Raw genomic sequence first — 26284 nt, forward strand, 5'->3', positions numbered from 1 at the left:
TTTATTGTTAAATCTACTATGTCTAGCTAAATTTTCTTGTTCTAGGGATAGATAAAACTATTTGTGCCTTAATTATGATTGAATCAAGTTGATTATTGCTATATCTACTTGCTAGTTCATCTATTCTTGGTTTAACACTTGTGAATGTTTGATTGCTTTTTGCAAACCATGATAGTTGTTGTTAATCTATGAATATAGTTGACAATGATGGAAATGGAATATGTGGAGCCTAAGGAGTTGGCAGACGAAAGTAATGGTACACTTAGGTGGATGTTTTTGGCATTTATAGATCTAGATTAAGTCTTCACTTGTGGCTTCAGCACGAAAGTAGGGAAACTATAGTGGTGGCTAGATGGCAAGAGCGAGTTCCGATGGTTTGAGTGAAATGCATCCATAGCAAGACAAGTGCATTAGTGATCATTGATTATTTTATCCATAATTAGGTACATTTAGTAGATTCTATACCCTAAAACATTTGTGTTTAGTTGACTTTCTATAATTTGTTAATTTTTGTTACATTGTTTTAGCACTGTGGTTATTTTATTTAGTTAAAAAATTTTGATTAATTTAGATAACAAAGTGAGTTAAAAGTCTTAATACTTGGAAATGATTCTCGTGAAATCGATTCTAACTCCCTAGTAATACGAACTATGACCTGCATACTTACAGTAAAGGAGGAAATTATGTTAAAATTTAGCATGTACGTTAGAACCTTGTCAACTGCTTTAAGCCATGTTACAGTTTGTCTTTAGTAGTTTCAAGACTTTATAGCGTAAAGGTATCCATGAAGATAATGCAAAATGATCATCACCTATGTCTTGAAATAATTTTAGCATCTTTTTATTTTTAGAGCTTTTAGGTGGTAGATGTTATATGTCATTTTCAAAAAGAGTGAAGTGTTTGAAGCATTTTATCGAATGCCAAAATCATTAGCTATGTAAAAATACCACAAAGAAAGTAAAAGGTTTGACATTCCTTTGTTTGAAAAGAGCAGAAACGTTGTTAAACAGTGAAGCAATACAACGATGATAAACAAATTTGACACTGTTTTGTCTTTATTGAAAAAGAAAAAAGTACTAAAAGGTTCTTGCAATAACCAATTAAGTGATAGAACACTTGAGATAATGCAAATTTTTCAACTGGCCTAGCAATAGATTTTTAGCTTGGCAACATAAGGTTCTGTGAAAGATCCTATCCATAAATTTTTATTCTGTTCATTCACATCGCTACCATATCGCCATGCCTCTCCATTTCCAGCCTCCAATATCTTCAATATATCACCATTTTGACTCAATTTAACTATCGATCCGTAAGGATTAACCTTGGTATCCAGTGATATAACTGCAACCCAAAATTCACCCTTTTGGTTTCTTTTGATGTTATCTGGCCTTCCTGGAAGTTTTGCAAAGATTTCAACTGTACCAGCTTTTGATGGCTCAAGGCAGTACTTCAGTATTCTAGAATTTGTAGTTTCAGCAACTAGCAGAAAATCGCCGTTTTTGCTTAGTGCCACCCCATTTGGAAGCATGAGATTATTGAGGAGAACTGTTGCTTGATTAGTTTTTGGATCAAACTTTAATAATCTTCCCGATTTATCCCCTGTACTTATCACTGAAGCGGAATCTCTGAAATTTGGAGCACAATAATTAGTGTTACTGATGTTGAGTATAGAAGAATAATAGACAGATAATCTAAACCAAAAAATATTATATATATATATATATGAGCAACAAAGTATTTCCTTAAATAGTTGTGACTGAGTGATGAGACTCAAGACATTCTAATCCTAGATCATTGTGCTTAGGCATATCAATGGGTAAGGTCTGGATTGGATCATTTAATTCAGATCTAGACACATTAAATTTAGTTAAATCCAGACCCTTATGGGTCTGAAAAGACAAGTCCAAACCTAAACCCTCATGGATTTGGGTATCCAATGAGTATCCGTTGTATTTTTCTAAACACACTAAAGTAAAAATATATTAAAAATATATAGATTTTAAAAAAATATAAACACCATCCGAATTTTATTTTCAAATAATAAAATTAATATTCAAGAAGTTGAATGCAATATTATGAACTGAAAAAATGACTATTATCGACTGCTTCTATTTATTTTTAAAATTTAGCTATATTTACGTCCAATTTTTTATTTGTTTGCCTTTACTTTTTTTCCTTTTTCTAAAAAAGTTTGTACTAATTACAATGTTAACTAGGATTAGTTTGAAATAAGAAAACAATCATGAAATCTTACTATACTCAATCCAATGACCATAGAATATTAAAATATTTTATAAATTTATATATATAATTATATATATATATATATAGGTTTGGGTAAGGTCTGATATGGGTTTGAATTTGGATATAGATTATAGAAAATCAAATACTATCCAGACCCATAACTCTTTTATAGGATCTAGGTCTGGATAGCATCTGGATAGTGTCTGAATTTGATAAATTAAATTCAAACCCTACCCAAGTACATTGGATCCATGTTGAATCTAGATAAGATCCGATCAATTGATGTGTCTAATTGTGCTATTTGAACAAGCATTCGAATTAATAGGAGGCTAAGCCAGGAAGGAATTTTTGTATTGTCAACTGGTGACACGATTCTAGTTGAGCTTTTAAAACCTTTTTTTTTTTCAATTTTTCTTGCAAGGAAAGGATAGAATTCAAGAAGCGTGGAACTTTTAAATCCTAAGTCCAAATTTTAAACTCCAAATGTCATCCTCTACGTGTAATTGGTTTCTGACGAACAAGTGTCTTACTTACGGCTTTGATAATGCAAGTAGTTTAAAATCCATATTTTGTTGAACAAACTTTTGTTCATAATGCAAGAAAGTTTAAACTCTTAGCTGTTCGGCTATATTACTGCTTGTTGGGTAGGGCCGTAAGGAAATAGTATCCTTCAAGGAATGTAGTATCCATTACCTTACTGAATATATAGTGCTACTGTCCGTGAAATATACTACGCCACTATTTTGATCAACAACTACATCGTTGGTGAATTTGAAAGGAACTCCTTCAGCTTCATTTGCCAATGGCGTAGCCAATCCGCCATTAGGACCTACAACCAGAAGGCCCTTATAAGCATCTGCAATGTACAACTTACCAGACGTCCGATTGAAACTTAGACCTAACGGCAGGCCACATCTTGACTCGGTGGGAATATGATCTTGCGGACCTTCACAACCATTTCTGTTTCAAAACAGATCATCATTTAATTGTCTTGGACAAAAACCAAGAGCACTAAATAAAACAAGGATTGATTTTGTACATACTGAGCACTTTATATTTTGGACAAAAATATGGTTGGAGAGAAAAAAAAAAATGTTTCAACAGTTTACCATTATAGGGGCAACTCTATCCTTTACATGGTTCAAAATATAATCAAAGTTTCATGGATTTTTTTTTGTTTTCTTCATTATTTAGTCGATGAATTTCTTAAACCTACCATGAGTTACATAACATGTAATGTAATCACAAAAGAGAATGTGGTGGAGGGGTTGTGACGTGGGACGGAAAAAGTCAAGGTGTGGCCCAATGATAAATGCCAAATTAAGTTTAATATCGCCTAGAAATTTTTTTTTTCTTCATCTAATTAGATTTAGTATCAATTAGGAAATATTTTCCTTCTTTCTAACTAGATGTAATATTTATTGGAAATATATCCCGGTCCTTTTGATGTATTCCACGTTCTTCTGACGTAAATCAAACAATATGATAAATTCATTAACAATTCCTCCCTTGCAAGAACAAAAAAAAAAACACAATCTATTATAAATTCATCCATTTGACAATGTATTTTGTGGATTTTGTTTACTGCCAAGTTTTTTTTTTAATCCTTTTCTTAGTAGAAAAATAGTGAAACGTAAGAAGTCAAAAGGGAAAGAAATAATTTGAATCCAAAACTTCAAAGCCTCCGGACTTATTGCAACAAAGCTGGGGTTGCTTTTGTCATGCATTATTTACACCAAACAGAAACTAGGACTTCTTGTCGATCTATGTTTCCAGCTACGCTAATTCAGAAATGCAAAAAATTGTTTTGCAATTTTAGTCTCCAGGTTGTCATGGTCGAAATCGATATGTACAAATACTCAAAGTTGGAAAAATATTGGGATAGCGGTTGCGGATTCTTTGTCACAAAAAGATGTTGGGAAAATTATTCTTACCTGTTCGGAGTTGTTATAGCAAAATTGGTCCAACGCCTCTCGCTGGAAAGCCACCTGATTATCCGGCCATCGGAAATGCCAGTGTATGGGCCGCCACCGTATCTATCAAACACCACACTCTCGGGTCCAGTGGCATTGATAATGGGAAATTTTTCAGACCCTAGAATCTGACAATCTTTTGGTCCAGGACTACAACTCACGACTTCAAAACCAACTGAGATTGATACCGCTATGGCAAGGATGGTGGAAGCTGCCCAAAAGAGCTCTGAACCCATGGACTTCGGGAAGGTACCTCGAATGAAAATCTAAAGGCGGTCGGAAGTGTTTGTTTGCCTTTGGGGTCAGACTATCAGCTCGAAATACTTATAGGAAAGTTTGTATATGGAAGGGTCAAAGGAAAACCAAAAAGTCCACAGTATGGTAGGATAGTTCGACTTTTAAATTCTCCTCTCTTATTGTCAAGTAATTTCTTAATTACGTAATTCTTTTAATAGAAAAAGGGAGGAATTTCATTAACTATCAATTAAAACCGTTTATTAATATTGGAGTTCTTTTGGATCTATTTTGATAGATCTCATCATTAATATTGGAGTTCGAAACCGTTTATTAGCAAAAACTGTTTATTAACAATCCGTTGATGAAAACTATTCTTTATAAAAAAAAAAACCAAAAAAATTTTGGAGGATCACTCCACCAAATCCCAATGGGAAAAGTCTGCAATCGGATCAGGATATCAGCAAAAGACAGAGATTAGTTTTAACGGAAGAAACAATCAAAATTACACTCCAGCCAACAAAAGTTTTTTTTTAAAAAAAAAAATACTCCATCTTCATCTTATATTATTCTTTTACACTATTGAGAAACAACCATATCTTCCCCTTATATTATTCTTGCACAATTTCCGTTGGATGAGTTGGAAACATGAAGAACTTATTAAAAAAAAAAATTGAATTATCACTTCCCATATGATATGAATTCATTTGTCTAATGGATAAAAATCAAAGCTTATCATCGATTGAAATGTTTAAGCAGTTTGTATTAGATTATATTGTTGCTTGGACAAACAAAGTTTAAGAACGTCACAATTACTATTTAGGCCGGCTTGCATATGGGCTGTCTATTTAAACATTAAGCATTAAAATCCACGAGATGTTTAAAGGAAAAAAATGACGAAAAGATTCAAAATCTTACTATAGGCTGGCTTGGAAAACTTTTTTTTTTTTTTTGCCTTTTTTGAGAAAATGCTAACTTTGTCTAACAAAGCTAAAAAAGACAAATTAGTTACTTAAGGGCCTTCTTGGTAATGTTGGTATCATTTCTTTCCTATTTTCTACTATAAACCAAATAGAAAACTTATACAGTATTTAATGAAAAAACTGAAAATGTGTTTCATTCATAACACCAAGCACCTGTGATTAAATGCTATTTATCAATTTGGGATAATTTCATAAACCTCCCCTGAGGTTTTATGAAATATCACCTAGCTCCCTTGAGGTTTTTAAAATCTCACTTAGCATCCCTTGAATTGACATATTGGTAACATTGGAAGCGCTTCTAACCAAAAGTTATATTAAAAATTCATGTTTGAGGAGAGAGATTATTTTAGTGCCTTTAATACCCTTAGGCTATAAAAAAAATGAACATTTTATAAACCAAGAAAAAAAAAGTACTAAATTGGAACCATCTTAAAAGTGAGGAGATGAAAATTGGTAAGATTTTATGTTACAACCAATAGTCACTTCTACAGTAGGAAGAGTTAGGTCCCGTTTGGAACTTGAGTTTTTTGAGAGTTTGTCTAAAACATTACTGTAGATCACTATAGAAGTTGTAAAAAAAATTTTATAAGACAGAAAAACTTTTTTCCTTTTCATTTTCAACAAATTTCCTTTTATTTTTTCTTATTTTTTATTTTTTTATTTTTTTTTCCTTTCTTTCTTTTTTCTTTTCCTCCCCCCACCTTCCCGCTTCTTCTCCCTCCCTCTTCCCCCTTCCTCTTCCCCTTCCCTCCCATGTTCCCTCTCCCGAAACTGCCAATGAAGTAGCAAATAGAGAACTTTTTTTTTCTTTTTTTTTTTTGCATTTTTTCTCTCCTCATCTCCAACTCTTTATCTCTCCCTCCCCCGCCACCTCTCTTCTCCCTCTCCCCTTCCCTCACCCGGGGTCTAGCCGAATCCCTTTACAGAAGCTTGAATTTTCCCTCTTAGGTGCAGCACCCAATTGCTTGAATTCCCACCTCGCTGAGAGGATTAGCATACAAGGACAAAGCAACAACAGAAATTCCCACCTTCGATTTGCATTTTTTTCTCTCCCTCTCTTGCCAGACAAAGCAGCAACAGAATTTTTTTTTCAATTTTCCCTCTTCCCCCCTCCTCCCCTTTCCTCGCCACCCTCATCCTCCCTCGGTGCGATCTGGTCTTATGACCAGATCAATCAGAGGGGAAGGGTGGTGGGGGAGAGAGAGAGGGGAAGAAAAAAACGGGGAGAGTCAGATCGGATAAAGGGGGAGGAAGAGGGGGAGAGGGAGAAAAGGGGAAAAAAACAAGAAGACTGACGCCAGAAGAGGGGATCGGCGCTGGAACCGGCAGCGGAGGTGACGGCCGGCGATAAAGGTGGTGGTGGGTTAGGGTGGGGGAGGAAGAAGAAGAAAAAGGGAAGGGAATTTTTTTTGCGTGTTTTGGATATTTTGAAGTATGTAGTTAAAAAACTTTTGTGAAGGTTTTTGGAGTTCCTGTAGCAAAAGTTGTTAAAAAATTAGTTTTATACAAACTTGGTAAAAAACCAAGGTTCCAAAAAGGCCCTTAGTAAAAGCAAACACTATTTTTTAAACTATTTCTACAAATAGAACCCTTCATAATGTTCAAGGTAATTAGCATGTAAAATCATACATTTGAGCAAAAAAACTTAGTAATAGATGAAATTCAACTTTAATATCATACAAAAAATTTACTCAAAATAGACAGACCTTTTTTTTATAGGTGTGAAATATGAAAATTTTATTATACAAAAAATCAGAATTTGAAAAACTATTCGGAGTTTCAATTACTTTATTACTCTTGCGCTCTACACGAATAAGAATAAATAAATAAAGTTGTGAAACACCAAAAAATGGAAAAAATAAAAAGAACCTGCTTCTATTCTTCTCCAAATGCATAGAATATTTCATTGACACTTGCAATTCAATTATACATATATACATATATATATATATATATATATATATATATATATATATATATATATATATATATATATGTATGTTTGTATAGACATTGTTAAAGAAAAGTAGGAAATTTAGAAAAAGAAAAACAAGTTTAGAAAATTTAAATATAAGGGTATTATTGACAATTCATCACCTTTGATATTAGAGTATGGCTTTGCTATCACTTCAAGGGTGATAAGTGAGATTTTGAAAAGTTTAGGGGAGTTAGATGATATTTCATGAAACCGCGAGGGAGGTTTCTGAAATTATCCCTATCAATTTATGGGATGCAACTGAAATTTACAACACCAGTTGGTGCGTTAAGACGGCGTGCTCTGAAAGGCGTATTGGGTTTTGTGTGAGGGTAGGGGGAGGGTGGGTAGGCTTGTTAGTAGGACCAGCTAGCACGAATTCAAGCCATTTAGCCTGCTGAAATAGGGTTAGGCTTCACTTGAATTAGGATTGGACCGAGTTTGGATCTACAGTTAGTGCCAAATTAAAAATAAAGTTGGGTTGGACCAAATTAGGTTCAACCTAAACGAGGCTTGACAAGATTAATTAATAACATCAAATGCTTGCAAATGAATGTTTGGCACTCCCATTTTTTAGGTCTTTTAGAGGGCCAAATTTTTTTTCTAAAACATCACTTATGTAATCATCTAAAACACAAGGCCAGTTAGGATGGTGTGTTTTAAAGAAGTTTGTCAAAATTTTTATTGTGATTTACTGTAGAATTTTTACAATAACTTTCATATTGTTTGAGTATTGAGAAGATGGTTGTAAAACCCAACCACCGACTGCCATCACACCAACTCCATACTGCCAGCAATCTCCATCACAATATCATACCCATCGCAGACAGGGCAGGGACGGTCATCAGAAGGACCGTCCCTAAACAGTGCACGGCCAGGATTTGGCCCAAAAAATTTGTACGATCCAAATCACTTCTTGTACCTCGTTTTTAACGTGTGTGGGGCCCACAAAATGTTGTTCTAAAATTACATGTTGTGCAAATAAAGTTATGCCATGTAAAAAACAAAGTTACGCGGTGTGCAAAATGCACAAAACCGCTAGAAACGGTTGCACCTGCAATCGTTCTTGCCCGTGGTCCCACACGCATCCCCTCTCCTAGCCTACCACCTACGCCTACAAACAACCTTACTACCACTCCTACCATCCAACTCTTTTTCCTTCTCCTCCCCTTCTCAACCTTTTCTCGCCTCCTGTTCCTCTTTTTCCTTCTCCTTGCCTCCTCATTCCATTCTCCCCACTCTACTATAAATCAAATAGAAAACTTATACAGTATTTAATGAAAAAACTTAAAATGTGTTTCATTCGTAACACCAAGTACCTATGATTAAATGCTATTTATCAGTTTATGGGATGCAACTGAAATTTACTACACCAGTTGGTGCGTTAAGACGGCGTGCTCTGAAAGGCATATAGGGTTTTGTGTGAGGGTAGGGTGAGGGTGGGTAGGCTTGTTAGTGGGACCAGCAAGCACGAATTCAAGCCATTTAGCCTGCTGAAATAAGGTTAGGTTTCACTTGAATTAGGGTCGGACCGAGTTTGGATCTAAAGTTGGTGCCAAATTAAAAATAAAGTTGGGTTGGACCAAATTAGGTTCAACCTAAATGAGGCTTGACAAGATTAATTAATAACATCAAATGCTAATGGATGTTTGGCACTCCCATTTTTGAGGTATTATAGAGGGCCAAATTTTTTTCTAAAACATCACTTGTGTAATCATCTAAAACACAAGGCCAGCTAGGATGGTGTGTTTTAAAGAAGTTTGTCAAAATTTTTATTGTGATTTACTGTAGAATTTTTACAAGAACTTTCATATTTTTTGAGTATTGAGAGGATGGTTGTAAAACCCAACCACCGACTGCCATCACACCTACTCCATACTGCCAGCAATCTCCATCACAATATCACACCAATCCCCTCTCCTAGCCTGCCACCTACGCCTACAAACAACCTTACTACCACTCCTACCATCCAACTCTTTTTCCTTCTCCTTGCCTCCTCATTCCATTCTCGCCACTCTTTCTCCTCATCCTCCTCTTCTTCTCCCCCTACCTCTTTATCCTCCCTCCAGCATCTTCTTCTTCCCCAACTACTGCTATTTCTCAACCAAATCAAGGAGGGAGGGAAAAGGGTGGGCCGGAGAGAGAGTATGGAGCTAAGAGAGGAAAGAAAGAAGGAGAAGTAGGTGGAAGAAATAAAGGATAAGGCAAGAAAGAGGAAGAGAGGGAAAGAAAAAAGGCACGTGACAATGGTGGGGGAGGAAACAGCAGTGGCGGATGATAGTAGTAATAGGGAAAGTAGTAACGAAGGGATGGCAACGGTGGTAGTTCGGATATGTTTTTCTAGTGTATTTTTTAAAAATTTATTGGTTTTTTAAAGGATAATTGTAGATGGATCCATATGGATTAGATTTTTTTAGGATTTTTAAAATAACTATACTATAACATTGTATTTTTAAAAATTTCTACTTTAGAAGAGTCCACACAGGTTAGGTGTTTTGAAAATGTATTTTAGAGTGCTTTTAAAATTTGAAATTTTATTAGAGTATTTTTAAAAATTTATTAAATATTCACTACCATTATAAGCTACCTCCTACCACCGCCCTTTCCTTACTCCCCCTCTACTGCCATCACCATTCCTCCTCCTTCTCTATTCTCCTTCTTCCTCTTCCTCCCCCTCCCTCCTCCATCTTTCTCCTTCTTTCCCCACCTCTCCCATCTCTTCCCCTCTTTTGGGGAGAGAGGAGGAAAGGAAGAGAAAAAGGGACAAGAGATGAGCGGGAATGGTGGTGGCAATAGAAAAGGGAGGGTGGTGTGTGATGGATGAAAGAAGAAAAAGGTGGTCTGATTTATTTTATTTTTTAAAATTTTTAAATATTTTGTTAGGTATATTTGAAATTGTTGTATAAGGAGTATGTTATTATAATATTGTATTTGAAAATTTTGATTAAAAAATAAGGCAATCTACACCGATCCAAAGTTTTAGAAAAAAATTTGTCCTTCTAAAATAGGCCTAAGTACCCGACAAGTTTTAGAAAAGCATTAAAAAAGAACATTAAAAAGACCACCACCAATACCAACACTTCACCACCACTGCCACCCTCTACCACCACCGCCACCGTCTACCACCATCGCTTTCCTCCCTTTTACTCCTCTAATGACTTTCTCTCTCCCTCCTCCTTCTTCCTTTTCCCTTCCCTTCGTCCTCTCCTTTTCTCCTCCCTCCTCCTTCCTTTCTTCCTGTGATCTCCGTTCCCCATAGAAAATTCAAGCTAGTCGGATCTTGACTTGATGTGTACTTGAATAAATGACCTCAGATAAGGCCTCAAACACACGTGAGATTTCAAGGCTTGACTTTGGACTGGCATGTATGACCTTTTTGTTGCATGGGCTTTGGTGTAATAGAAATACAATGTAATAAAGGATGGAAATTATGTGGAAATAAGAATAAATGATATACATCTTTGATCTATTAAAATTTATATTTAGAAAACAACCATGTTTAATGCTCGAAAAACAATCCTGATTCTTATAAACGTTTCTCGATTTCGTAAAATACAAAAACTTTAATAAACACGAAACCTAAACGTAATTTTATGGCCCTTTAGTTCCAATATTTTACTCCATTAGATATATTTGACATGGAATATACAGTAGAAGTTGCAATGTACATAATTATAGATGTGCAAGAAAAGATGCTTCATTACTGGACAAGTTGGCATGATTACCTAAAAATGACTCTCGTATCATCATAGTCACCATAATTTTGAGAGTTACATACATGCACAAAATCGTACTTTTACCTTCAAATACTTGAGATATTAACAAAATCAAAATTTTCACTTCTAACGCCTTGAGATATTAAAAAATAAAATATTATTAAAAATTTAAGGACAAGGAGAGATACAAGCAGAAATTTACCAATTAAAGCATATTTTGGGGCATTCAACCATATATTGTTTTGATGCAAGCATCATTTCTAACGGCGATTAATGTACAAGAGACAATTGTTTATTTGATAAAAGTTTTGATATTTAAGGGGTTGACTGTAATTTGGTCAAAAGTTAAAGGGTTTGTTTGATAATTTAATCAAATCTCAAGGAAGGTAAATGTAGTTAACATTTAAATTCAAATGATAACAGAAATAATGAACAAGTATAGGTGACATAACGTGTATCTAAAGCTTCATACTTAGGTGTAATAACAAATAGGGTTACAAATTAAATTAGCAATTGCAAAACAATAAAACAAAAATTCAAATATAAAAAGAATGATAGCAAAGTATTAAAAATTATACCTTTCTTCACTCCATTTCCAAAGGGTGGTGGTCTTTGGCAAGAGTATCAAATAGTGAGACTTTTGAAAGAATGTTGTTAGTGAATGTAATCTTTAAAAAGTTATGCAGTGAATGCAACTTTTTGAGGAATAAATGCTTAAAAAAATTAAAACACGCATTCTATGATGCAACTTTTAAGGAAACATTGCATTAAGCAAATACGTGTTTCATCCTTTAGGATGAGGTATGAAAACTATTGCCTTTTGAGAAGTTCTTTTAAAAGGGGGCAAATAGTCTATTTGACCCTCAAACTTTAACAATATTGTAATTTTAGCCCTCTAATTATAATTTGTATTTTTTTAGACCTTGAACTATTAAAAATATATATTTATAGCTCTTTTATCAATTTGAACCGTGAAATCTAACTAGCTCAAAATGATGTCATTTTGATTTTTTTTCCTCCAATTGAGTCCTAATTGATACAACTATTGACCACCGGCAACAGCTATTGACCATTGTTGATTGAGAGTTGACCATTACTTTATCATTGTCAAAATTTGATCAAATTGTATCCAACACTTCGGTTTTGACATGGATTCCAAATTTAAATGAATTTCAGTAAATAAGAGTATATCTTGAGTCAAAGACGATAGTTCTATTATCATATTACACATCATTTACCAATTCTTTTGAATTTTATACTAAAATGTTACTTGGAGCATGAAGAGTTCAAATCAACAAAGAATTTGGCATGAAATACTCCGAACTTTTTTAATTCAATTTTGCACCATCTAAGCTTTTTTCAATTAATTCAAGACCCAGTAGATGTCAAATTTTTCAATACTTTATACGGATGAACTACTCATATTATGAAGATTCTAGATATATGACATACATATTCTAATTTATGTTCAATTAAAAGCCCTAATTTGTAGTTGCTCTATTTTCAATTCTAACAGAGAAAACTTTCTATTTTGCTTTGTATGTGGCAGGTGATGCTCTTTCCATCAATTTTAACACCTCAAACTGACAAAAAGGCTATTAGTATTAGGGGTGGCAATTTCCGACACGACCTAAAATACGACATAAACCTAACACGAAATTAATGGGTTTGGGTTGAGGTTTTTCCGGTTCGGGTCAGAATCAAGTCGAACTCGAAAAGAAAGCGTGTCGACTTCGAATCAACCCATGGGTGACCCGATATGACCCGATAACCCGTTTATGAATTAAAAATAATTTAATAAACATAAAAATTATTTTATCTAATTAAACTAAGTTATTCTTTTTTTCCAAAGGCATTAATCACTTAATCCTAAATGAATTTATTTAACTTGTGTGAAGTTGAAATTATTATATTTGGACAAATAATGTATTATATTATTTTTTACTTTTATACTGTTTTAATTTATTTTATATTTGGTTTGGGATAAAACACTTTTACGGTGTTTTAATTTATTTTAGATTTGGTTTGGGATTATTTATTTAAAATTTTATTACTTGATTATGTAATTAGTCTTGTGCGAAATTGGTTTTATTAGAAATTACAGTAGTAAATTAATAAATTTAAAATAAGTTTCGGGTCATTTCGGATCGACCCGAAATTTTCGAGTTTGGATAAGGTATTCTAACCTAACCCGTTTCGGGTTGGCGGGTCCGGTTTGGGTCAGTGTGTTTTCTGTTATATCTTGGTCTCAACCCGACCCGTCAACCCGATTTGGACCCGATTGCCACCCCTAATTAGTATGCATTTTAATATAGGGACCAAAAGTATAGAACCCAAAATTAAAATATTAAAAGTATAAAATCATTAAAGTTTGATTGGCCAAATAAGCTTTTCTGCCTTTTAAAAACCCACATCTTTGAGAATTAACTCCTCCACACGCATTAAGACCTCTTTCCTGGTTCCTAGGGTAAGCTGGCAAGTTCATTGTTATCTTCTACAAGCATTGCTCTTATGGTTAGATTTGTCCTTGGACGGGGAAGACTACAATTTTGTGTGGGTGGGCTTGAGATTTTCAAGACTATTGACGTTTTTTGAAGACAGACTCCGACTTCCTTTGATTTTATCTAATCAAATATCTTCAATTTCGTGCAATTACTATGTATAAGCTACAAACCACATGTCATATCTGCTACTCACAAAGTTACCTCATCCTGTGCCGATCAAGGTTACATCATTTTATGTGAATTTAGAAGAAAACAATTACAAAATCACAAAATTCATCGTTGTATGTTCTGTAGATTAATTTTTTCAAAGATATCTGGCAATTTTTCTATGTTTTGCTTCATATTCGATAATCCGAAAAGTCAAAACAAAAGATTCAAAAACTCCTGTTTGTTAATACACAGAGTGCGGACCTAACCAAGAAGTGCTATGCGTCTAAAGTCTAGACGAGTCATAATTGGAGCTTTTAAACCTAGGCTGGATAGGCTAATGGTTATTTTCATTTTTCAACAATTCTACTAGTAGGAGAGCTTCTAGTTCGATAGCATAGGATGCATTTTTCCTTCACCTACTTAAAAGTGTACTTGCTTTATTTATTTATTTTAGTAGGCAGAGTTGGTTAAAGAAGCTATGAGGAAAAAAGGCATTTGAATGTAAAACCTCTAATTTTCTTTTTCCTTCACTTTCTCGGCAGTTAAGAGTATACTTCCATATCTATATATTTTGGTCCTCTAAAGCGTCTATTATAGCTCTTACTTTTCTTTCTTTTCCCCTGATGTTGATTAGTTATTCTAAGCTTTCCGATAGTTGCCCATATGCTCCATAATTTTTCAAAGTGCAACAGTCTTTCCTAAGATTTGTGATAGTTTTTAGATAAATCCAGCCTGCTACTTTTGAATAATTGTGAACTTATGAGGTTTCTAATCAAGTTGCTAACGGTCTTCTCTACTGTTGATCCTGGAAAACAGCAAAAAAAAATTAAAAAAAATTAAAAGTTGCTTGCAATTAATGTCAAAAGTGCCCTGATTAAGAAAGTCTTGATCCAGTGTTAAGGTTGAAATCTTAAGTTCAGATTCTCCTTCGCCCTCTTACTTCTTAAATCCCACTCTTTTCTAACTAAACAAAAAATTATTAAAAAAAATTGCACTAGTAGAGAGTATGATTGAGTGCACTTGAAGTATAGTTAACTTGAATGAACCTCCTTTCCCCTCTTACTTCTTAAATCCTTCTCTTTTCTTACTAAACAAAAAATTATTTTAAAAAATTGCACTAATAGAGAGTATGACTAAGTGGACTTGAAGTTTTGTGTACTTGAATGAACGACAGTTGCATGACTTCAAAGAAATCTCAAAGAACAACAAGAGCAGTAATGAAAAACATAACAAATTTCAAGGGCAATGGGTTCTTTTGGTGATACTAAGCAAGACAAAGGAGATTTGGAAGAAGTGCCGGTACTAATATTATAATTCTAATGCTAGAACTAGTCAAAATTTGTGAGTTTTTAGTGGACAACAAAATTATTAAGTTATCTTGTAAAATGGTAGAAATTAAGAGGTTATGCCATTATTGTATCCCGAAGTTATTGCATGTAATCACCAGTTGCAGCACAAAAAATGGTTCTTTCGGTTTGATCAACACTTAACGTGAAAGTGAAGGAATTTTTTTGGTGTCGCCCAATCAAACATTGTGAAGTTGGACTTGAGGTTTACTCATCCTTTTTCCCTTTTCCTGTTTTGAGCGGACTTGAGGGAATTTGAAGTAGGACCTGAGGAACTAAGGAAACCTAAAAGATGAGTTAGGTCATGTGCCACCTCCCAAATCAGTAAGGCAAATGCTATTTGGATGTAGCATACAAATGTGAATGGTATCTAAGTTTGAACTTTGAACATGATATGAGGCCAGGACCGGTGTATTCATGCAATCCATTAGGGTCTTGGGAGGAGGGCTACGGGATTTTATGGCTAAAAGAGTTTAGTCGGTTGGACTCCAAATATTTGGCAAGCAAAGAAAATGGTTGGAATTGACATGCATGACTAAAGCAATAGTTGGAGTTGACCTTACAGTATAAAGAGTCTCATTAGTCAATGGTGTGAAATGTGAATGGACTTCTTGAAGGACTCATGATATCAATTATCAAAGACTCAAAAGCTGCATGATTAGGTTTCTGAAACTATCCCTTTAGATTATTATTGTGTTTCCAAGACCAATGGTGTAGAACAAGCCTTGAACTTCAACGTTCAAGGGGTGGGGTCAATTCCAAGTTCTTTTTCCTTCAAATATGCTCAAAAAAGTTATCCAAATTTTTGGAACTGAGTCTGTTTGAACTACTTTGATGAGCCCAAAACTTGGACCACTTTAAATTATTCATATTGTTTAGTGCTCACATCCAACTAAATTGGCTTGTCACATTCTTCGTTCAAAGTATTGGGATATTATATAGTGGAAAATCATTTGATATGACTACAAAGTGATCACTTAGGCTTGTCAGGATTTTTGTCAAAGTCCTTTTGTTAAGTCTAGAAAAACTAGGATGAAGAAAAGGACAGATCTAAAATGGAGCAACCTATTCCCACAATTGAAAGGAAAGGAAAAAAAATCAAGCAAAAAAGAACACAAAAAAGAAAGAAAGAAAGAAAGCATTGGGAAGCATGCTCTCATGAAACATTTATGTATAAAGTGGTCTTGCTAAAGAAGAGAGATGCTAAAATCTTCTTTAAAATTAGGTTCTATTCGTAGTATGGATTGCTCAATGACTGGCTTATATGTGAATGTTAAAGCTAAGGTCGAAGCTGCAAGAGAATGAATAGTTATTTGAGTCACATTAAGGGTCCGTTTGATTCAATGTAAAATATTTTCAACGGAAAATGTCTTTCATGAAAAATTTTATCGAGGAAAATAATTACCTTCTCCATGTTTTTTCCGGTGTTTGGAAGGAGATGGAAACTACAAATCTTTAGTGGGCTATTGTACAAGTGGTGGGTTTTGTTCTGAATCTTAAGGCTAGTGGGGAGCTTGAATGGGTAGTCTTACGACTTACGAGGCGGACATGGAAAATAACTTCAATTCATTTATATGGGAAGTCATTTTACACCATCTGATGTAAAATATTTTCGGTAGGAAAAAATTTTCCCAAAGCAATAACCCAACCAAACAATAGAAAATCAGGAAAACATTTTCTGGAAAATATTTTCCTTCCAAACAAACAGACCCTAAGTGAAGAGCAAATTTAAACGCAAAACCTGCAGATTTTTTGGATCCAAAAACACCCTTATCTGACCCTTACTTCCCTTTCTGATTAAGAAAGCAAGTGGATGAAAGTAATAATTGTAAAATAATATGCTATTCTGCCGACATTGTTTCTATTTGCCCTTTTTTTTCCACTTGCCCATTGTTTGCTAAAGATTTTCTTGTATATATAGTTGTTCACGTGATAATTTTTACCATTAAATGCTAATCAATGCTTCTTTTCTGGGATATTTGAATCAAATGTTGTAAATTAATAATAAATTTTAACAATCCATAATATTTTGCAGAAAGTTTATCAGGTTTATATATCTTGATGCCCTTGAATTTGGTAAATTTATAAAAAAAATTAAGCACAGAGCTTGAGAGTAATTTAGCCAAGATCTAACCAAACCCCACACTGCATGCCCAAACAAACCGAAAAAAAAAATGGAATAAAAAATAAAACAAGTTAAAAAAAGTTTGATTTATATTTCAAGTAAAAGAACTATAGATTTCCACTACGAATGAAACAAATAATCTCAGGGTGACTCACAAAAACAATTTCTTAGTCACATAAACAATGGTATTCTAATTTTTTTTTTTTTTTGATGAAACAGAAATCAATATTATTCATAAACTAGTTTAAAATCATCCAACATGATTTGGTTGACAAAAAGGGTTGTACTAATGGCAAAAGATATATAGAATATGATACAAATATATCTAATTTTAAAAATCATTAGATTTAACAGAATTACAAAATAAGAAAAATTACATAAACAACTGTATTCTAGTTTAACTTAATTAGACAAAAAGTTTGCGCATCAAGATGTTATTCAGACACCACAACACTTGCTATGCCTAGTCCCTCTTGTTTCCTTTTAAAGAATAAAAATCACAAATGGCTAAAAACCCACAATAATCTGCAAAAAAGAAAAAAAAAAAAGTGCACACAAGGAATTTTCTCTTCTACACAAATTAAATGAAAGCAGTTACCTCACAGAAAAATTAAAGAACTTCCCCAATATTCATTTAGTTGAACAAGTCTGTCCAACTACAAATGTAACACCTAATTTTGGAGTAATTATCCTAACAAATTGTGGAGTCTTTTGATTAGAAAATCATTTTCCAAAGAATAAGTACATAAATTCTCCGGTCTTGTATAAAATTTGACAAGCTTGTTGGCCGGTACTACATCCCTATTTACTTACACAATTAACCAACTATAACATGACCAGCTTCCTCTAGCAAGATTTAAATGTGGAAGAGAAGTGATGGCATTGATTCCACATATTCTTGAGGAAATATGTTCTGCCCTTTAAACTTTTTCTAGATTATGCTTTATCCAGAATCAACAACCATTTTCAGATTCTCATCAATCTTAGTTGCAACTAACTACTGGAGAATGGTTCCTTTCAAGAAGTTCCTTAAATCTCCACAGTGAAGCTGTTCCATAATTCTACATTCTCACTGGACGTTTATCTCTTAGAAGTCAATTTGCAATATATATATATCACCCTTCATTTTCTTTCACGTCCCTTGTCTCTATGGTAGAAAGGGTAAATTCAAGTTTTTGGAACTTATGCTTTTCAGCTAATGAAATAGTTTGCATGAAAATCTATCCAAAAGAGTTTGGAAAAAAATAGAAGAAAACAAATAGTAAAGGTTGTTGACAAAGAGTAAAATCCAAAAGAGTTTTTGACATTTTGTAAGTGACTAGTAACTTATCTACTCGATCCAATTCTACCCACCTAAGCGTAGACACTCTAATCCAAATCCTTTATCCTTATTCTATCCTCATTTCCTCTAAAGGTTGTTAAAGCTCATGAAGAAGCGATTCTTGTAAAAATTACTCAAGGAAGAGTGTTTCTCATTAAAAAAAAATTGAAATTTGATGATCAAGATTCATTCAAAATCACCTCTATTGGGGCTCTTTAATCCAATCAACTTAGGCCTTGTTCTCAACTAATATTTAACACCTGATTTTAGATTCTGATTTTTTTTTTCAAAAAAGTCATTTTATTGTGTTCTCAAGATTTTAGATTTCTTTACCCTAAAAAAGCCAAAATCAGAAGCATCTATTTTGATTTGTTTAATTCTGATTTTCTAGAATCAGCTTTTATATAATCAGAAGTAGTCGAGAACAAGGCCTTAAAGCAAGCCAATAAGCATATAATAAAGAGACAAATAACAATTTTAGCAAAATAACCATTTAACATGGAAAAATTTTGTATAAGCATAATTTGAACTTTGAATGTAGTCTGAATACTGACTAGCCCTGCTTATCATTTCGCACTTCAGTATCTTCACTTTGAAGCAACTTTTTCCACAATGTAGCATTCAACTTTAATATATACTAGCATATACTACATCTCCATTGTTCTTATTAATTTCGAAGTGACCCTTAGATTATGTATCCCAACAACCACTGAAATTAGGTAAGATATTCTTGCCCAGTTGATTCCTGATTTTCCACTTTTGCTAGCTAGGAATATTGCCCATTTGAGTGCAATTGATTTTTTTTTTTATATACAGAAAAGATCATTTCATTCAAACAAATCTGTACTAATGGCAGAAAATACATCAAAAAAATATGACACAAATAAATATAGATCTGAAATCAATAGATATAACAGATTTAAAAAAATGATACAAATAAAGATAACATTGATACTCCTATATATCTTCCATCCACATTAATCATTATAACTCAATACATCAGTACATGTCTGCTGACAATCAGATCTGATTAAAACTGGTTCAAGTCCAAAGAGAAATTTAGATCTAACAATAATGGAGAAATTGCAAGTCTGAAAAACTAGATTCTAAATTTACAAAATCTCAAATTTTATAAAGATAAAAATCCAAAAAACTCTCACAAGAAAAAAAAATCCAGAAGAGAATAAAACTCTCGCTAGAATAATCTAGGAGAGTAGAAACTCTCACTAGGAGATACTAAGAAAGAAGAATCTCTCATTAAGAAATCCTAGAAGAAAATTTAATCAAATTAGAGAAACTAAAAACTATAAAGAGTACTTCCTCCCTCCCATAGGGAAAGACCAAATTTGGTCTCTCTCCCAAGGGAGAGATGAAGAAGATATTGAGTGCAATTGATTAAGGAAACAAAATTCTACCCCAATTGAATTGTTCAATCGTGGGGAACATTTGTTTTCTTTCATTCTTCATCCACTCTAGGACCAGTGGTTCTCTAACCTCACATACTTAGAATTTGATTCCTCACTTTCAAAAATTCCCAAGATTTCCTGTAAAAGAAGATCCCCACAAATTCCTCAACTCAAGAAAAAAAAGGCTTTGATACCTTATCTTCTTCACCGTGCCGACATGCTAGAAGGCTATGGGCTTCTAACCGAAGTTTGAAAAAGAAAAAAAAGTTGTACCTATATGGTAGGCCATACGAGCACTAAAAACGTTTTTCATTTAAAATAACGTGGACGACTTTTTGTTGGTAGTCCACCACTTCAGGAAGAAAGCGCGTCCTGGGTGTGGAAACTTCAAATACATAAACGTCTGTTAGGCTGCGTTTGTTTTCTGTAGATTGACGTGTGAAAATGCTACGCCACATAATTCTCAACAATTTTTCTGTCACGTAAGGAAATTAATTAGAATTCACTGAAACGAGATTTACAAGTATAACTTTGCAGTAGTGTATAATTCACGTTATGCATGTGAAATCATGGTTTATAGATTTTTGTACTAATTTAGTTCGAATTTCAAGGAAGTAGAAATATGTAACTTTACGCTATTTTCATTATTTTATAACCAACAAAGCCTTAGTCTTATCAAGCATAAATCAATTTAAAAAGGTTAATCGCACTCCACCTTTTATTAATCACATTTCTACCATTTGTTTTATCATATAGTCTAAGAAAAATAAATGACAATAGGAATGTGATTAACGAAAAGTGGAATACGATTAACATTTCCCTTAATTTTGGTAGTACATGAGTGATACAAAAATCATATGATAAAAAATGATAGTAGAAGTGCGATCAACGTTTCCCTTAATTTTGGTACTACATGAGTGATATTTTTAATCTTAGACTAATCATATGAAGCATTTGGAGAGTGACTTCATTTGGTGTAATAGATTGCATTAATTCTCTTTCTAATGTGTAACGCTGCTTGTCTTTCTCTAGTGGAAAAATGTTGGTTAGCCCACCGGAGAAGAATCCTTAGTAAACGCAGACAATTGCCTTAGCATTTGCTTGGGATATCCACAGGACAAGGCATTTCAATTACTATACTGTACTGGGAATATAGAATATGTCTATGTTCGTTTGTCATAACTAATATACCTTTGAATGACTTGAAGTCTCCTTTTGTGTGTGTGTCTCTCTCTCTACCTTGTATATAAAAAGAAAGAGAGGTTATTGTAGCAATCTCTTTTTTTTGTCAAATGTATAGTCTCTTATTTTGACAAGTGTCAGTTTGTATTTGTAATTGAATTTTTGCTCCACTATTTTTTTTGGTTAGTCAAAAGTCATAAATATCTCTCCTCCCAATTATTTTTTTTCTTTCTCTTTTTGCCTATGCTTTTAACCTTCATCTCTCTCTTTTTTCTTCATCTTTCTTTTTTCTCCCTTCAAATTTTTTTCTTTATAATTAATTATACTAAGATTATTTTCTAACTATTTTTTTAGATGATTATTGTTGACCATGGAGAGGTGTTGTAACAATCAACTGATTTATACTGTCACGTCCTATTCCGTCAATTTTAACTCTTTAATCTAATATTTTGCTTTTTCTTTTCTTTTTTTCCTTCATCCTAATTTTTTTCTGCCTTTCCTCATTCCGCTCAATCAATGCATTTTTTTCTTTTTCCTCTATAATTAATTGAATGTATGTTTTTTTTTGCACGAGAATGGATATTTCTTTTATTCCATTGTTCAAAAATCATGATTCATGAATATAGACAATAGACCTTTTATCTCCACTACTTCTACTGTCTGGTATATTCCATTTTCTTTTTATTCCTATTCTTCCCTCATTTCACGCTGCCAAATATGGACTTAACTTTTTTTTATTAACTGTATTTTTTTTAGCCTTTATTGTTTTTCTTTTTTTGCCTCTTTATTCTGTTACCTTGGTATATTTATTTATTTTGGTTTGATCTCCTTGATATTCATTAAGCCTTCCATTATTTTGGTTCTGCAAATCGATTTTCCTTTTGTGCTGTTTGTCTTAAATCTAAATGCAAATTTTATTTTTTGCAATTCTGATGTTTTAGTTCCTTTTTAATGCATAATTGAATCCTGCACTTCTTTTACTAATTCTTTGGTACTAAATTTTTGTACCTTTTTTATGCATTGAAAAGCCTTCCATTCAACTTTCTTACAAGTTTTATTGTGAAATTGTGGGATAGAAGTTTTTACATGATAGTGTCTTGTTTGAAAAAGAAATAGTGGTGAAATTTTATGCATTTGTAATTATAATAGCATGATACTTGAGTTTTATGAAGCACATATCATATATGTTAATATTGAACCGGTTTGGCATTTCTCATGTGCTTGGTTTTTGAATTTTTTACTGTTGTTTGTTCATACAATACAGTATATATCTCTATTGCATCACAATAAGCAAGTTGGAGCAAACTTTTGAAACATTCCACTAAAGATAAACTTTTATAGGCTCATTTTTTGACAATTATAATTTCTTTTTATTTGAAAGCAAATTATAGTGTAATGAATTTTAACCATAATTTTATAGATGGGCCCAGACTGTGCATGCACAGTCTGGTTCCTTCTAATATATATATATATATATATATATATATATATATATATATATATATATATATATTCTCATTTCCACTTTCAAATTTTTTACGTGTTGAGTTCTTCTAATACAGACATTTGTGCTGAACAAACAATTTCAAACAAATATACATCATGCTGTAAAACTTGTACTGTTCTGTGGTGGTAATATATATAATTATGAATGATTGCATCATATCCTCAGTACTTTTCAATCAGTCGTGTTTGAAGTACTTAGCTGCAACTAAAAATAATTAATGATGATTCTCGCTTCTTGCCTTCCAAGAAAACGAAAGGTCAGTGGCAGTCTTTGCCGATTGTAATAATTAATAAGTTCAAATTCTACCACCATATTCTAGACTTCATATAAAATATTCCTACAAAGACTTCAATTTGTAAACTAAGGCACCGTTTGAATTGAAGGAAAGTGAAGGAAAAGAAATGAGAGAACTGTAATAGAAAAACAAGAAAAGAAAAGAAAAGAAAAGAAAAGGAGGGTAGATGAAAGCAAGTTTCAGCGATCTTATTTGGATTAAAAATGAAAAGCAAAAAAATTGAAAATATTGTTTGGATTAAGGAAGAAAAGAAAACTATCATACGTTAATTATGTTTTTATCTTTAATTTAAAAGTTCAATTTGTAAAATTTTCATTAATCTCGGTTTTCTTTTTCTCCGTCCGTCCACTTTTGAATGGAAAATAGGTTAGCAAAAACTAACAAGACTTTATTCCCCCCTTTCTCTCCTATCTTTTCTTTTCACTCCTCAAAATTCAATCCAAATATCAAAAACTTTATCCCTCCAATTCCTTTTCTTTCATTTCCCCCCTATTCCTTCAAAATAATCAGTGCCCAACGGATTCATTGAGATTAAAGGATCAACCATCTGCCAGTTCAAGAAGCAAAGTGGTACACGTCTAAAGGCCTCTTTTCTTGTTAGCTTCTGCTTTTTCTCAAGCTGCTTATTGAATATATTGATGTTATAACTTTGAACCAATAAGCTGTTTAGAAAACTTGAATCATGCTTTCAGTCTAGTGTTTTGAAAGCTTATTAATTGATAAGATCTCAATATTTTGCTACTAGAATTAGCTTTTCTTTTCATTTTTGAAATAAACTCGAGGGAAAAGAATAAAAAAAATAAACAGACAAAAAAACCAGCAAAATTTAAATAGTGAAACCACACCCCACAACTCTAACTCAAACCTGAGTTTTTAATTATGGTACAAGTAACAAGTGCAGCAAAGGTGTGTATGAATATTATCCAAGTTCACTAGGAAGTCCATAAACTGACCAAGATTTGATGCATGCGTAAACTCTTTTTTTTTTTTTTTTTTTTTTGGTCTGGTATATAAGTGTTGATAAACTAGAAATCCATAAACTTCTAGGATGTCAAGAACTTTACCTCACTTTTCAATTTTACACCACTATTTTATTTGTTTTTCCTCTTGAACTATAAGAATGCCCTCACTTTTATCCCATGACAAAAGATCATTCCTAGGAGAATAGAGAATTCCACAACATTTCAATAGAAGACTTCATCAGACTCAAAGACTATAATAGAAGACTTCCTACTTGATATAATTAGCTCCTAGTTTATAGCATTTCGGTGTCCAACAAATGCAACACTTTTCAACTAGTTATGGAATCATGGCTGAATATTACATTAGCAATGCGTAATATTCCCTAATTTTCTGATCCACAGAACTCCATTTTGGGGTGGGGATTAGTAAGAATGTTTAATATTGGCTAATGTTTGAAACGTTAAAAGAAAAAGAAAAAAAACAGCTTTCCCTTCATAAGAAGTTAGAAAAAGGCCGAACGTTAAAAAAATTATTTAAACGTAAAAAAATATATTTGAATGTGAAAAAAAAGGCCTACAAACAAAATTAGAAATGGTAATTATTCATTGCAAGGAGGGAAGGACAAATGCTTGTTAGTTAGTGATAATGCCACGGCACCTATTTAGTTTTACAACAAATTATTTATGAAAAGATAAGTCCCTTTTTCAGAAGGATCAATCTTTACTAGTAAAGAGTATAGTTGTCATTTCAAAAGAAATCAACGTCATATGTGTGTGTATATATATGTATGTAAATATTGACGATTACCTTTTCCTTTTTTATATTTCTACTACACTTTTGAAATTAGTGAAGATTTTTAAAAGTCTTTTTACTAAAACAAAAATCCTATAGTGTATTTATTTCTGTTTAGAAAAAACTAAAATAAAAATGATTGTTTTCGTTAGGGGTGGCAATTTTCGACACGATCTGAAAACACGACACAAACCTAACACAAAATTAATGGGTTTGGGTTGAGGTTTCGGAAATTCGGGTCAGAATCGGGTTGGACCCGATGAACCCGAAAAGAAAACAGGTCGATTTCGGGTCAACCCGTGGTGACCTGATATGACCCGATATGACCCGTTTACGAATTAAAAATAATTTAATAAACATAAAAATAATTTTATCTAACTAAACTAAGTTATTCTTTTTTTCAAAGGCATTAATTACTTAATCCTAAATGAATTTATTTAATTTGTGTGAAGTTGAAATTATTATATTTGGACAAATAATATATTATATTATTTTTTACTTTTATATTGTTTTAATTTATTTTATATTTTTTTTGGGATAAAACACTTTTACGGTGTTTAATTTATTTTAGATTTGGTTTGGAATTATTTGTTTAAATTTTTATTACTTGATTATGTAATTAGTTTTGTGAGAAATTGATTTTATTAGAAATTACAGTGATAAATTAATAAATTAAAATTAAGTTTCGAGTCATTTCGGGTCGACCCGCCAACCCGTCAACCTGAAATTTTCGGGTTCGGGTCAGCATACCTGACCCGTAACGGGTTGGCGGGTCGGGTTCGGGTCAACAGATTTTCTGACGGGTTGACCCGAACCCGACCCGCCAATCTGATTTGGACCCGAATTGCCACCCCTAGTTTTCGTATATCCTTCTTGATTTGGATAGTCCATTATTTACAAATAAATTATTTTTTTGTATAGTAAATACAGTCATTTTTTATCTTCCTAATCATTTTATATCCCACATATATCACATCAAAAAAAGTACTATAGCAATAATTTAAGAAAAAGTTTTTCAAATAATCTTTTGTCCAAAATACACACTTTCGGCTATCTAATCAAGAACGTGAATACCAAGAATGTTGAATTCATCAAAATGCAGTAATTACTCTATGATTGAAAAGATTGAAGGAACACTGACCCTTTACACCTCAAAATGCTTTAACAGTGTATTTCTAAGACGAAAAAGTCGCTTTTAGTGCCTATCTTATTCCTAGCAACATCACCATCATAAGGATATCATTGCTAACCAGGCTAATATCCTTTCCCATCAGTTACATATGAGTTAAACTGTGGTTTGATATGCCTTGTCTCAAAATCCATTTGGCAGTCTTTATCAGATTAAGTCACTCTCAATAAGCTAGTGAATAGTGACGATGTTCCATTAGAAACAAAATAAAGCAAACTTTTTCTTAATCAAGATACATATAAATACATATATAGCAGCTGGAATTTTGAATGTGTTGATCCTTTCTCCGTGAGAAACAAGCCCAAGAAAGTTTAGAATCATCTTTTCTTTTTCTTGTCAAGAATTGCATAACACAAGATTTTAGTTTTGACTTGAGTAT

General features: G+C 32.9%; 1 protein-coding gene across 1 annotated transcript; it reads right to left on the minus strand.

The window, feature by feature from the left end:
• Positions 1-1084: 1084 nt before the first annotated feature.
• Positions 1085-4560, minus strand: LOC113729651 (protein STRICTOSIDINE SYNTHASE-LIKE 2-like). Its single transcript, XM_027253909.2, has 3 exons — positions 4179-4560; positions 2938-3204; positions 1085-1625 (listed from the first exon to the last, which is right to left on the minus strand). The coding sequence occupies exons 1-3, from the start codon at positions 4451-4453 to the stop codon at positions 1145-1147; spliced, it is 1023 nt and encodes a 340-aa protein (XP_027109710.1). The 5' UTR covers positions 4454-4560; the 3' UTR covers positions 1085-1144.
• Positions 4561-26284: the final 21724 nt, after the last annotated feature.

This window comes from Coffea arabica, chromosome 2e (assembly GCF_036785885.1).
Source record: "Coffea arabica cultivar ET-39 chromosome 2e, Coffea Arabica ET-39 HiFi, whole genome shotgun sequence".
Lineage (NCBI taxonomy): Eukaryota > Viridiplantae > Streptophyta > Magnoliopsida > Gentianales > Rubiaceae > Coffea > Coffea arabica.

Bases quoted from the DNA above. Each gene is read 5' to 3' on its own strand.
- LOC113729651 (XM_027253909.2), bottom strand. From the start codon at position 4,453: ATGGGTTCAGAGCTCTTTTGGGCAGCTTCCACCATCCTTGCCATAGCG. The intron at 3,205-4,178 runs GTAAGAATAATT...GTTTTGAAACAG, and splicing joins GCTATAACAACTCCGAACAG to AAATGGTTGTGAAGGTCCGC. The intron at 1,626-2,937 runs GTAATGGATACT...TCCAAATTTCAG, and splicing joins AGCACTATATATTCAGTAAG to AGATTCCGCTTCAGTGATAA.